At 35.6% G+C, this 13,940-nt stretch overlaps 1 protein-coding gene across 7 annotated transcripts; it reads left to right on the forward strand.

The window, feature by feature from the left end:
• The first annotated feature begins 3,636 nt into the window (after nt 1-3,636).
• On the forward strand, nt 3,637-13,516 carry LOC104248199 (uncharacterized). 7 transcript variants are annotated; one of them, XR_716404.2, is made up of 14 exons: nt 3,638-3,908; nt 4,026-4,121; nt 5,843-5,923; nt 6,327-6,401; nt 6,907-6,987; nt 8,251-8,390; nt 8,770-9,021; nt 9,395-9,569; nt 9,707-9,790; nt 9,949-10,081; nt 10,434-10,627; nt 11,413-11,475; nt 12,779-13,075; nt 13,198-13,516. XR_716404.2 is itself a non-coding variant. In XM_070162465.1 (13 exons), the coding sequence occupies exons 1-13, from the start codon at nt 3,783-3,785 to the stop codon at nt 12,965-12,967; spliced, it is 1,665 nt and encodes a 554-aa protein (XP_070018566.1). In that variant the 5' UTR covers nt 3,637-3,782; the 3' UTR covers nt 12,968-13,516. The 7 variants fall into 7 exon arrangements, 5 of the variants coding, with proteins under 5 accessions (XP_070018566.1, XP_009802713.1, XP_009802714.1 ...); XR_716405.2 differs by having other exon boundaries at nt 12,779-13,042; XM_070162465.1 differs by having other exon boundaries at nt 3,637-3,908; nt 5,867-5,923; nt 12,779-13,516.
• Nucleotides 13,517-13,940: the final 424 nt, after the last annotated feature.

A 13,940-nucleotide genomic window follows, 5' to 3' on the forward strand; every position in this document is an offset into this window, starting at 1 on the left:
AAATTAAATACTACATCTAATTTAACCACTATTTGGGTAAAGCTCCCAATGGCTATTTCTAGGGCAAAGTGCACAGTGCACAGATAGCCGCCCTACGGCCTCTATTTTAAAAGTTATCCAATATTTATAATAGACAATACACTTTTACTTGTCCCGTTTTCTCATTTCCACCCTGATACTCTACGAAGATTATTTTCCAAGAAAATATTTTTTTGAAAAATAAGTAGTAATCTTATTCATTTTTCGGTGTTTTGGTATGCAAATTAAGGAAAAAAACCTATCAAGAGTATTCATAAATAATTTAGATACAATAAACATGAAGCCATAAACTTTCGAGCCAACAATCTTCCGAACTCACAAATTTCATATACTTCTGAACTACTAAACTTTCGAAATCGCGAACTTTCAAACCCGTAAACTTTATAATTTCTAAATCCGTAAATTTTCAAACACATAAACCTCCGAACTCATAACTTTGAAACTTGTAAAATTTCGAACCTGTAAACCGAAAGATGAAAAAACTAAAATTGAAAAATATAAAAAATATATTTTTTCCTTGGGGGGGGGGGGGGTATATAAAGAAAAACGAAAAAACAAAAAATTGAAATTACAAAAAAAAAAGTAAAAAAAAAATGTGTGGGATAGGGGGATGGATGGTGCAGGAAAAAAAATTATTTTTTTTTTTAAAAAAAAAAGTAAAAAAAAAGGTGGAGGGAGGTGCAGAAAAACGAGAAAAAAAATTAAACTTTTTTTTTTGCGGGGGAGGGGGGGTTGGGTAGCAGGGTGTGAAGGAAAAATAAAGCCTTTTTGGAGGGACGGGTTGGGTGGGTAGGTGTGGGGGTGTGAGTGGGGTTGGTGAGGGTGAGGAAAGTTGAGAAGGAGTTTTGGAAAATGTTTTCCCTTCTCTTGATAAGGAAAACATTTTTCTCTAATTGGAGAAAATGAGTTGATAAGAAAAATATTTTCCAAAACATTTAAGCCAACCAAACATAAAAAAATTGAAAAACATTTTTCGAAAAATATTTTTCTTCGTATCAAACACACCCTAAAAGGAAAATTCAAAACTTACAGCAGTACAACTTAGAGTTGGAGAATATTGAAGAAGCCTTGATACAAGATCTTTTGCTTCAGAAGGCATTCTTTTATGAAATATCTCTGATGTGGAGTATGAAAAAGAATGATGTATCATAAAAAAAAGAATAATGTGTCATTAAAAATATGATGTGGACTATGATGTGTCGTTCACATCGTGTATTTGAAGAACACACGAGATTGACGGGGTTTAAAGTAATATATTTTAAAAATTACGAATGTCTGGATAAAACTTTGTACAGTATCGTGACCGCAATAATAAAGGGGTAAAATAAAAATGTTTATTAGGCTATTATGCCTATATTTAAAATTTAGTCAATTTCATCAGTAGTGGGCAATCTTTAGACCCGTGGTCTAAAGTTTTAATTGGCACAATCAAACTTCAGACCCGTGGTTTGAATTTCAAACTTCATCATTCCGAATATATTCGACAATTTTGCCATCAAATACTGTGTTTCATTCTTCAATATTTGTTACTACATTATTAATGTCAAATTTTGCTATTTACAATTCGTCATGTGATAACAAATTAAAAGGATAGTGATTGCAGCATCCGTTGATTTAAACTTCTTATATCCATCTTTATTTTCAACTTTAGCTATTTTCTTTAATTTTCTTAATAATTATTGTTTCAAATTTAACTCTTTTCTTCAATTTCATTGATTATTTTTGTTTCTACTTTAGCTCTTACCTTCAGTTTTCCTGAATATAAGGCTAAAATTTAAATATATTGTAAATTGTGATTATTTTAAATAACATCATTAAACTGGAGATCTTTGCGTAAAAATGGTTGGAGTCATTGTCTATTTTTCTAGCCAATATATATAGATTATACTCAAACTATATATGATTATATACATATTATATATGAATTATACATATATTATATATCTTGTGGCTATTTTTTGTTTAAGCGATTGGGTGAATGGTTATTTTGATTATTTTTTTTTAAAAAATTTGGGTAGCTGGTACCATTTCTACCTATTTTCATTGTCCTTGTTGAATTTCTTTGGAATTTTACCTCCTATAGCAAACTATTACCCCCCATTTATTATAAACCGAAATAATTTCAAAATATTATTATTTATAACTACCATTTTTATTTTATAGTAAAATAGGTATTTATTCTACACCCTACCATTAAGGTGTGAAATACATCAGTTATGTTCTTTCTCTCTATATATCACCAAGATTCTCAATCCTCTCTCTTCTCTCTCAAATCTCTCTCCATTTTCCATCAAGGCAGTCGTCATAGCAGCCATTTTTGGTGGCGACGGTCAGATTTTCTGAAGCGAAGAGAATAGATATGTGTTTAGTTACGCACCTATTCGTTATAACAGCTAACTTCCGTGCAAACTTAAGGGAATAGTTCCCATCTAGTCGAAGATCCAAAATTTGTTCAAACTTCATTCAGGTCTGAAAGATGTGGTCTCACCCATACCAAAAGTTTTTGCTCATTTTTAGGTTTATTTATGTCCAATGGACGCCTGCCGGTAATGAGTTCATATAGAAACACCCGAAGAGTCGTCGGAGAAGATTTGAGGGACGATTTTTTGTTCGTCTCCATTTTTAGTTTTAACATAATGTATATGGTATTTGCTTGACCGGAAAAGACCATCTCCGGCGAACTTTCTTCTCTTCTTTCTATTGAGTCATATACAAGGACACAAAATATATTGTATTATGTACAAATGCGCTCAACTACATTATATTTTTGTATAAGTACATTATTTTTTGCCTGTATTTATGTATTTTCGAAGGTCTGTATTTTTTTAATACAACCGAATGTCATTGTTTTTGTGGTTTTTGTTGTTTGAATACAATCAAATTGATTATGGTGAATTGAATACAATGTATAATAGTAAATAATGAATATTTGTGAATTGAATACAATGTATACAATCGAATTGAATAGAACGGTATACACCCTATTTCTTAATTTTTTGTTGTTGTCTGAATTCAATATAGTGAAACTGAATACAATTCAATATTGCACTTTCCGTTATTAAAAACCCAACCACTATTTTTTAGGTAGATTACCTTACCGTATTTATATTTACACTCGCTCGAATACATAAAATACATAATTAAACAACTTTAATCCCTGTTTTTAGGCGGATTACCTCATTATATTCATAAATACAGTCGCGCAAATACATGGAGTATAGAATTAAACAGCTGTGATCCCTATTTTTAGACAGATTACCTCATTGTATTTATAAATACAGTCGCACGAATACATGAAATACAACACAGTAGCAACAAAATTTTGTAGAATTGATTTTGTTGAGTTAAATTAGGAGTGATATACGCTAATTGATCCTCTTTCCGTTATTAAACAGCTAGACTCCCTACTTATAAGGCGAATTTCGCGACTGTATACATGAATACAATAGTGCGAAATACGAATACAAGGAATACAATCACATAACTGTACTCTTCTATTTTTAAGCGAATTCGCTAAGTAATTATATATATATATATGGTAGCTATAAATAGTTAATAGCCGCTAAATAACATTAGTGAAAATTACTCATTTTTTTTTGTGTGGAGAAGTCCAATTCCAAATACCTGGGCTGACAGTCTCTACGGCCCGGCCTTGTGTTGAATTTTCCACACTTTGGAACTTGATCAATTACCACCAACGTGGGCGTAAGGTACGGTGGCGGGAGATTGCAATTCTCCCTTCCATGGCTGAGAAGTGCAAGTATTCTTGCAAGACTGCTAGTGAAACCCTAGAATGGATTCATGCAATTATCCACTTCATATCGCCTTACCGTTATTTCTTAGATGCTCATGTCGTCAATTTCTTCAAGGTCTTCCCATTCATCTTCTTTTCAGCTTTTCTATAGATGAATTAATATTAAGCTATTTTTTCACTGGCTAGCATTCTCCTTACGCATGTTATAAACTTCTTTTGTGAGTATATGCAGGATAGACTGTGGGAAGCAGTTGATAAAGAGTGGATGCATTGTTTACGGAAGGAGCCTGTTGAAAATCTTCTCCGAATTCCGTCTGGTGTCGTTCAGGTAGTTATCAGAATCTTCCTTATTTCCTTACCTCCAAGCTTTATAAGTTTTCCTGTCAATTTCATGTGTATTTCAACAACAACAACAACAACGTACCCGGTATATTCCAATAAATTATTTAGTGTCTTGTTAATAAAGCATTTCTATTTCCATTTTTTTTGTTAATTGGAGTTGTAGAAAGTTTAGAGCTACTTGGCGGTTTATTAGCTGCTTTGCTTCCAGAAAGAGGAACTGCATATTGTTTGTGCGAAATTACTTGTAGAAGGTCAAACAGTAGCACATATTTTCACCCCAACACTACCTATACTTTCCTATAAGTATTCACTTATTGATGCAATATGAGAATTTAAGAAGAAACTAAAGTTAAGAACTAAGCTAAGCTAAGGAAAAGGAACTCATAGATTTCATTCATAGCCTCTGAAGATGGCAAGTTCGATACATATAGGGGAAATAAGCCCTAGGGGTCAAAGTGAAATAAAAGTAACTTAAATAAAGTAACTACTTATTGGACTGAAACGTAACGTAAAAACTAATAGCTACTAGGCAAATAGCCAACCCAACTCCCATGTACACTTCCGGGAACATAAATACTACTCCCCATAGTTGCTTCATTTCCATATCATATCACTTATCTTGAATGTAACAAGTGAAAACAAATGGTAAATATCCATTGGCTCGACTATTGTGGTCCAAATGGAGGAGCCATATGGTTAGTGGGGATTCATATAGCTGGCCCCAGCTAGTTTGGGATCGACGCATAGTCGTTGCTGTTGAGTATTGGCCGCTTAATACCAAATGTAATTTAGGTAAACATATCCATAACTGATAAGTAAATAACCAACCCAACTCCCATGTACACTTCCGGGGACATAAAATACTACTCCCTACATCTGTTTCATTTCCATATAGTATCACTTATATTGAATGTAACAAGTGACAAAAAATGGTAAATTTCCATTGGCTCGACTACTGCGGTCCAAATGGAGGAGTCATATGGGTAGTGGGGATTCATATAACTGACGCCAGCTAGTTTGGGATTGACGCATAGTCGTCGTTGCTGTTGAGTATTGGCCGCTTAATACCAAATGTAATTTAGATAAACATATCCATAACAGTTTTGGTGTGGTATCTATTCTTTTTGTTGTCCGGATTTGTTAAAGTTTTTGTTTAAGATGTTCTGTAAGTTTGTAAGTCTGAGTTAAGATGCATCTGGCTGCTTCCAATTGTTAATGTTTTCATATATGGTAAGCTCCTGCAATTTTGTAGGCATAACTTTCTTTTTCTTCATTTTGGTCCTTAATGAGACTCTCATATTCACATATTGGTCGTTTAACAAATCCTCCCTTCGGGGGGAGTGAGGGAAGCAGTTATTTTTTCCCACTAAGATATACACCTATAGAATACATTTACTCATTGACTAAGAACGAGAACTTGGAAAAGTTGAACAAGTTGGAAAGACAGATGATGAAAAGGTATAAAAGTAGTGAGTGGGAGACATGGTTAATACCTTCAGTTCTGGAAGGAGAGTATGTAAATATTTCCATCTTTTATATACCAAGATTTTCAGTGCTTCAGTTTAGTGTCACCTATGACCTAGCGGAAAAAAAAAGGATAAAAGAAGAAGAAAAAGAACAACTTTATCATCTACCAACTAACTAGTATCCATAACTGTTACAAAACCTATATTTCTTTGTTAATTGACTTTCTTCTTATGTTTCTAGGGTCACTGGCCCGTTTCACTTAAGGAATTCATCCTTACTCTGAGGTCTCTTTCTCTTCCACGTGAACAGACAAATTTGCAGGTATATTTATTTTTCTTTTCATTCATAGTGGTTGTAGAATTAGCATTATGGCCTTGTCTCCTTATTTAATCCCATTGATATTTCTTATGCTTTTCCCATATTAGAAGTTTTTACGCTACTGGCATTTCTTTCGTTTGTTATGGGTTCTGGATTATGTTATCTACAGACTAAGTATGTTTTGCCCACTGCTGTGCCTAGTTCATTTTGCATAATTCTGTCTGAAGTTGAACGAGATCTTGAAAGGTGCTAGATGACCTCTGCCATTGAGTAGTTTCAAGCCTTTTCTGGAGATTGTGATACCTTGCCTGCTCTTTTTCTTCGGTTACTTCCTTATTAAACATCCTAGACCATGTTATAAGGCAGTCAGGTATTGAGTTTTACTAATGCTTCTGTTTGCTTGCAGGAATTTTCAGGAATGCACATAGCTTCACTAAGTAATGTTTTAGCTCAAGGCATGAATCATAAGAAAAAACATGAAGTAAGGCATGGAATTATTTGCTTAGTCCTCTTTTACTGACCTCTCTTTGTGCTCAATTTGGCTGACTACAAATCTGTTGAGCATTGTTTATCCTTTTTGCTTTCAAGTTTGAAATTTGTAGAAGTTCAAGTTTGGTAAACCAATTTAGATGTCTACTTACTGATATAAGGCCATGAAAGCCGAATCTTTTTTTTTTTACAGCAAGCTCTCTTGCTACCTATGATCTACTCTAAGTTGTGATTGCAAAAACTTTTTTTCTGATGTTGAATTTATGTGCTAAAGGAGCTTCTAAGCATATTCTTTTACGGTTTTGTTTTCTCAATGAAAGAACATAAATAATTTCCAGAAAGTATTACAAAATGGATTGAAAGTTAAAGTTGTTTTCTGATTGCGAACCATTTCCTAATATCGAGCCTATGTTCGAAAGAGCAACTATAGCAGATGCCTTCTATGGGTTTGATTTTCTCAACCGGAACGCTAGAATGATATAATATTGTTTAAGCAGGTAGAGGCCCTTGCTGCCCTGGTCGGTTTAGTTGCAAAGCAAGTTGGAGCACGGACAGTTGTTGATGTTGGTGCTGGACAGGTGTGTCCCCTTCTGCTTTGTTCGATGATGTGGCTTGTTCCTGTGCAATTCACACATATTCTGCTGTTGATACACGTGTGTGTGTGTGTGTATATATTTACATATTAGGATTATGACTTACAAGTTTACGTGTTATCTTAATTTGTTCTGTAGAATGAGTCAGTACATGGGTAGAACCTACAGGTTAGGACCTTTTTACGAGTTTGTAGCTGATGCTCGTTAAATATATTCTTGCTTCTTTTCTACATTGGGCTAATAGATTAACCACCAGACAACCTTGCGGTGCAATAATTTCAGATGCACTTGAAAAAAGTCTAAAACTTCTTCTAGTAATTCTAAATACATCAACAACTACACCTCAATCCCGAGCAAGTTGGCTCAGCCATACGAATGGTCCCGGGAAAATTTACACGAAAATAGTTTTGTCATTGTTTCTGTTAATCTAATAGTTCATACTGCATTTGAACTCAAGGGTATGGCCTAGCTATCAACGAAGTGAGTGAAAATCACAAAAGATTTAGCTTTAAATCTCAACATAGACAACAAATACTTAAATGATTTCCTCCCATTTGTTTCGTTTGTTATGGGTTCTGGATTATGTTATCTACAGACTAAGTATGTTTTGCCCACTGCTTCTAGTAATTCTAAATACATCAACAACTACACCTCAATCCCGAGCAAGTTGGCTCAGCCATACGAATGGTCCCGGGAAAATTTACACGAAAATAGTTTTGTCATTGTTTCTGTTAATCTAATAGTTCATACTGCATTTGAACTCAAGGGTATGGCCTAGCTATCAACGAAGTGAGTGAAAATCACAAAAGATTTAGCTTTAAATCTCAACATAGACAACAAATACTTAAATGATTTCCTCCCATTTGTTTCAGGATGGATAGAGTTATCCGAAATTTATACTAGCAAGACTTAATAAGTGTCTAATCGTATAATCGAGAAGCGTGCAAACTGTCCCGAAGAGTACCGTTATTCAGGAAAGAAAAGTTCATGTTGTGTTTTGCCAAAAGCTAATATCCGAACAAGCCAACAATGTTCTTTTGCCTTTAAAAAAGTCCCCCAATTCAGAGCTCTTTCCAGCTTTCAAGATATACAAAAAAGAAAAGCCTTGAATGTTCTTCACATGTTGCTCCATTTAAGCTCATCTCTATCAATTACTTATAAGATAAACTTAAAATTGTACAAATTCTAAACACGGAGAAATAATTATCTGGATTATCTGGTTTTCCTGTTGTCTGTTTCTACGTGTAGGGTTATCTTGCTCAAGTGCTTTCCTTTGAGTACCAGCTTTCTGTAATTGCCATTGATGCTTGTTCACATCATGGTAAGATTACTGATGCACGTGTGGAGCGAATCAGGAAGCACTATGCAGCTAAGATGCGTAAAAATGGGTAGGTAGAGTCTTCCTTATGCTAGCGACATCTTTTTATGAGCTCCTTTAAAATTAATCCTATATAATACAAAAATATGGACTGTGAATACATTGGACTTCCTTTTTGCTGTCTTAGCTTTTCCAAAGCAATTAATGAGCAGTAGCAGATGAAATATTTTATATTAGTTGCATTGCTTGGAGTGTTCAAGAATAGCAGATTTATTGTAGAAATTTGGCAGTATTTGTTCTCTTGTTATCCAAAAATGTATGCATCTGCTTCAATGCTCTACATCAATCTGATTCACGGTTACATTTACTTAGCATCAATATTTTGTGTCATTATTGGATGATTTTCCTCTTTCAGAACGCTTGTATGTAATCCATTTCCATTTTATCAGCTCCGAACTTAGAGAGATTAGCATGCCAAAGACAGTTACATGCCGGGTGCTGTCTTCTGACACATTGAAGACCTTAAGTAACTTCCGAGAAGAGAATGATGATGCAGCGAATCAATATTTGAGCCGAAAAAGTTCGGGCTCTCAGCCCTCTCGGCTTACTGAGAATATACTGCCTTCTCTATCCTATAGTGATTCTTCATTAGTTATTGCTGGACTTCATGCCTGTGGAGACCTCTCGGTGACAATGCTGAGGTGGGTATCATATTGTATAATTGTGCCCCTTTCTAAGTCTCATGTTGTATTCCATTATCTGATTGGTTAGTGGAAATTGACTTGCACTTTTTGCTGCGTTAAATACTATGGACAATAGAGGGACATCACATATCTTTTCTCTTAGTCATTCGAAGGCGTTAAATGGGGTTTTATGTTTTTATTATATTAGGTATTATATTTTGAGAAGCTTTATGTGAACAATTCTTACTAATATCTTGTACTTATCATCCCAGCAAGTTTGTTGTATGCCTCTTAATTTGCTTTATGGTATCATTCTAGATTGTTATAGTAGTCCCTGCCCATTTTGATATTTATGTGATGTGTAATTGGCTCAAGATTTCTTTTCATCCAGGACATTCTTGGAATGTGACAACGCTAAGGCGGTGATTAGCGTTGGTTGCTGTTATAACTTGCTTTCCGAGGAAGCCAGTGACATGGTGGATTCTTGTTGTGGTTTTCCTGTAAGCCAAGGTGTTAAATCTGCTGGAGTAGTGCTAGATAAAAATGCTCGTGATCTAGCTTGTCAGGTAGATGGGTATTATACTATTCTTTGTTGCCTCATCTTGATAGACCTTGTTTCAATTCACAGTTCACTTTCGTTGCATCTTCTAAGCTGTCTACCTTTTCATTATAATTGTATTCTGACCTTGAGTCGCTTTATCAGAGTGCTGATAGATGGAGAGGCTTGGATGAGCACGCAGGACTTCACAACTTTGAGTTGCATGCATTCCGTGCTGCTTTCCAGATGGTACATGCTGTTTATTTGGTCTACTATACCAATTGGTTTCTTTGGGCTTATCTATAAGCCCTTACAGTGAAACATTTTGCCTGTAGTATCGGGTTCTGGTGGTTTTATATGTATACCTAATCAATGCAGTAGCCCACTAACCTGCAGTGATTCTGAAGGTTCTTTTCAGACATTACCCACACATATTGCAAGAAAGCCCTACAATAGGACGTCAAGGGAAAGCCTTACGACGCCAACAGCATCAGAGGATCCTGGAGTCTAATTTGCATTATAGGGGCCCTTCAGAATCTGGTGAGTACTTTTAAGGGATACCATTGATGAAGTTCATTGGGCTTCAAGGTAAAACCATAAAGGGTACATCTCGTATTAATTTCTGAATAACTCATTCATGAGAATTTAGGACTAAACTTATTATGGTACGTGTTTGGTTTCCAGTTGGTAAAAGTTGATTGAATAGGATTTTAAGGATTACTGTTACCCTTATATTTTTTTCCCAGTCTACTTGTTTAAAAGATGTGTTATATATTCTTGACCAGTCTAAGATGTTGTAGGTTTCATTATTTAGTGCAATTGTGCATATGTAATAGCCTAACTGTCAAGGCCACCTATTAAGAAAATAAGCTCTTACGCCCTTTCTATGCAGGGAAGCCATGGGAGAATGTGGCCTTTTTCCATGAGTACTCCTCTATTCAGAATTCGAAAAGTAGGGAGTCTAGCACTGTGGACAGATACTCACTATTTGTAAAATTTTGTGAATCTGGGCTAGGTCGCCTACATCTCCCTTGTTTGGAGGATATTGATTACAGTGCAGTCTGGAGGGAGTCTGAATCATATGCTGTAAGTAGATCTTTTGATGATATTATAATTTTTATTGTTAGTGTCATAGAAGTCCTCTTTGGTGCATTATTATTTGTCTTGTATACTTAAAGATTGTTAGTGGTAAATTAATTCACTTTTGGGAGACCCTGCCGGACTTTCTTCTCATTTTCATGTCTATCTGTCACTCGGTGCTGCTATGTCCTACTCTTGTCATTTGGATGTAATATCAATTCTATCTCTCAGTAAATGCACAAATACTCTAAAAGTTTATTTTGCTTCTATATATGATATTATTCTTGCTTACTCGAGTTGGAAGGGGATTGATCTCTCAGCTGTACTTGCATTTCTGTCTTCTCTTATTTCGGCCAGATCCTTTAAAGTTATGTCCTGCCAAAGGAAAATTTCTTCTATAGCTGACACCTTTCTGTTTTGATCTGTGGTTGATTCAATACTAAAGACATGCAAAAGTTGCAAGGATATTATATCAATGCTAAATAGGATATAAGATTAATGACACTATTCTCTTTTCACTTTGATCTTTCAGTAAGGATATGCCAAGTAGATTTTTAGTATCCTCAGGGATGTCTTTGTTTTTCAATCCACGCTCAACCATTTTTTGGGGGCTGGTAAGCAAAGTGATGTTTTGCCAACTGCATATAGTAAGACGCAATGGATATTAGTTTGTGGGATTGATGGCTTTTCTTGGCATCTATGCAATCTAAGTGATTGGCTTGGTTCAAGAAATTTCCTGATTTCCTAGAGAGTGGTTGCTGTAGCCTGTTGATTTAATCTTCCTCTTTCAGATTGGGGAACATGCATATCTTCTGTACCTTTATAGGACACATTATAAACACAATTCATTACTTGTAAGTTATGACTATTCTATTTTTTTCTTTTTTTTCTTTTTTTTGCTTTAAATTTTTGGTTGGCCAAAATTTCTCAGGTCATTGCATCTTTAAGGGATGAAGACTTGTTTAATTTGCTTAATTTGAAGGTCATTTGTTTGCTCAAACATAGGATATTGCTGCTTGAAGTTCTTAATTGGATAGTTTAAGTGGTCAAGATATTCTAGTCAGTGTCATTTAGATTGATGTGTATTACACCGTGTGATTCTAAAAGGTCTTGCTACTCTCTGTCATTTACCTTTTAAAGACAAACTGTAAAAACAGTACACTACTTGTCTCTGTCTATCCTTGGACTTTAGCTTGGCCAAACTTATTAGTTATTTTAATGAAGAGGTGTTCAAAAGGGCAGCCCGGTGCACAAAGCATCCCGCGTTCATGCAGGGTACGGGGAAGGGCCGCATCTCAAGGGGTGTGATGTAGACAACCTACCCTGATGCAAGCATCAGTGGCTGATTCCACGGCTTGAACCCGTGACCTATAGGTCACACGGAGACAACTTTACCGTTGCTCCAAGGCTCCTCTTCTTAATAAAAAGGTGTTCAACTTGCTTAATTTAAAAGTCATTAAGTTTGCACAAATACAGGATATCGCCTCTTGAAGATCATCATTGGATGATTTAAGTGGTCAAGATACTCCTGCTCAGCAGCCCCTAGGGTTTAGTCAATTGGCAAAATTTGAGGGACTTGTGTCTTAGGTCACATGTTCGAGCCCTGTGCCAAACGAACTAACTCTGGTATTTAAGTAGAGATGGGTAGAAGGGCGGGCCCATTATTCCCTAGTTTCGGAGGCTGCAGTTGTCCCAAAAGGTCGGCTGTAGATGGATTTCTCGGTCATTAAAAAATAAGAAGATATTTCTACTCAGCATCAATTAGATCAGTGCGGTTCTATAGGTCAAAAATATCTTAATTGAGTTTGAAGTTCCACAACTTTGTGGCCTTTGTTATTTACTAGTTGATGTAATTGCTTTATCTTTTGAGTGGAGGTCTAATTGGTTGTGTGTTGCATCATAGTTCATTCAAATTCCTGTGAGTTGCACGCGCCAGTCCTATCTGGCTGACAAAGTTGCATAAATTCAGGTGCCTATGATCTGCTCAATTATCCAGATTATTTGGTTAGCTGATATGTGCAGTCCTTGGCGGTTTTGTTTTCTAACTAGCTTAGAAATGTCTATTCTTAGATTGTTTTTGGGGCCTGGTAAATAACAAAAAGATTCCTTTTTAAAAAAATGTTTTCCTCTTCTGACAAAGTAATCAACTTTCTGCAGGAGTTAATAGGGCCTTATTGGTCTCTTCGTGCTGCCCTGGGTCCTGTCTTGGAAACTCTTGTACTGCTTGACCGATTGTTGCTTCTCCAGGAGTATGGCAATGATCTGGAAGCAAGCCTCTTACCTATTTTTAGTCCTGTATTATCTCCGAGGAATATGGCTATCATAGCTAAGAAAATTAGAAAGTAGAAAATCTTCCTCAATGTGATTCAAATACTGTGACCAAGAGAAAAGTTTTGGGGCCAGGAACAAGCTATTTACAGGGTACTGGTGGAAGGAAGTATTTGCGGTGAAAATGTATTATATTTCTCCACTTTGAGAATCGAAGCGTGGAATATTTGTATTGGCAAGCGTCAGTGGATGACAATATCTAATTGTGGCTTTCTTGGTTTTGTATTAATATTTTAATTTGTTTGCAGGTATTTGTTTTGCAAGGTGTTGGCTGAGAGATCTCTGTACACACATTTGAGCTCAAGTTAGTCTACTGTTTGTTCTCTCTTCTTTGAGAAGGCAACTAGGCAAGCCTTATGACTGATTTGATGGTTATCAATTGAGCCATTTTGTTTTATACGTGGATCTGACGTTGCTGCGTTTTTCATAATAGGATTTGTTTAATTTCAACCAATTACCTCCTATAATCTTTTATTTTTCCAATAACCGTATCGCTGATGTAGATCTTTATTGGTTTCAAGTTGTGTCCACTCTATATTTTTGTGATTATCTTATGGACCTTGTATTCACTTGTATGTAGTGTAAGAAACTGTCTTCTTTTTACTAGTTGAGTATAATATAAGCCGACCAGACATCATTGTCCTATGAAGTATTCGAGGACAGTAGACTAATGATCCAGTGGTGACTTGAACATTAAGCGAACTTGCACGTTGATTACATTCTCTAATTGTATGCCATTCTTGTTTCCTAAATGGGATGTAAAGTTGTCGCAGATAACTCAATTCTTAGAAGAGTGAAAATACTGTCTACAGGAAGAAATAGAATTGTATCCCAGTTTTTTGTTTCCTATTATATGGCTTATCAAACCTCGTTGGTTTAGTGAAGCACGTTATCTGTAAGTGGAACTCTATTGGATTTTCTCACTTGCCTATGAGTTAGTCCCAGCATGCATTGAGTGAGTATACCGGGGTCGATTAGACTGCAGAATATT

Source organism: Nicotiana sylvestris, chromosome 11 (assembly GCF_000393655.2).
Source record: "Nicotiana sylvestris chromosome 11, ASM39365v2, whole genome shotgun sequence".
Lineage (NCBI taxonomy): Eukaryota > Viridiplantae > Streptophyta > Magnoliopsida > Solanales > Solanaceae > Nicotiana > Nicotiana sylvestris.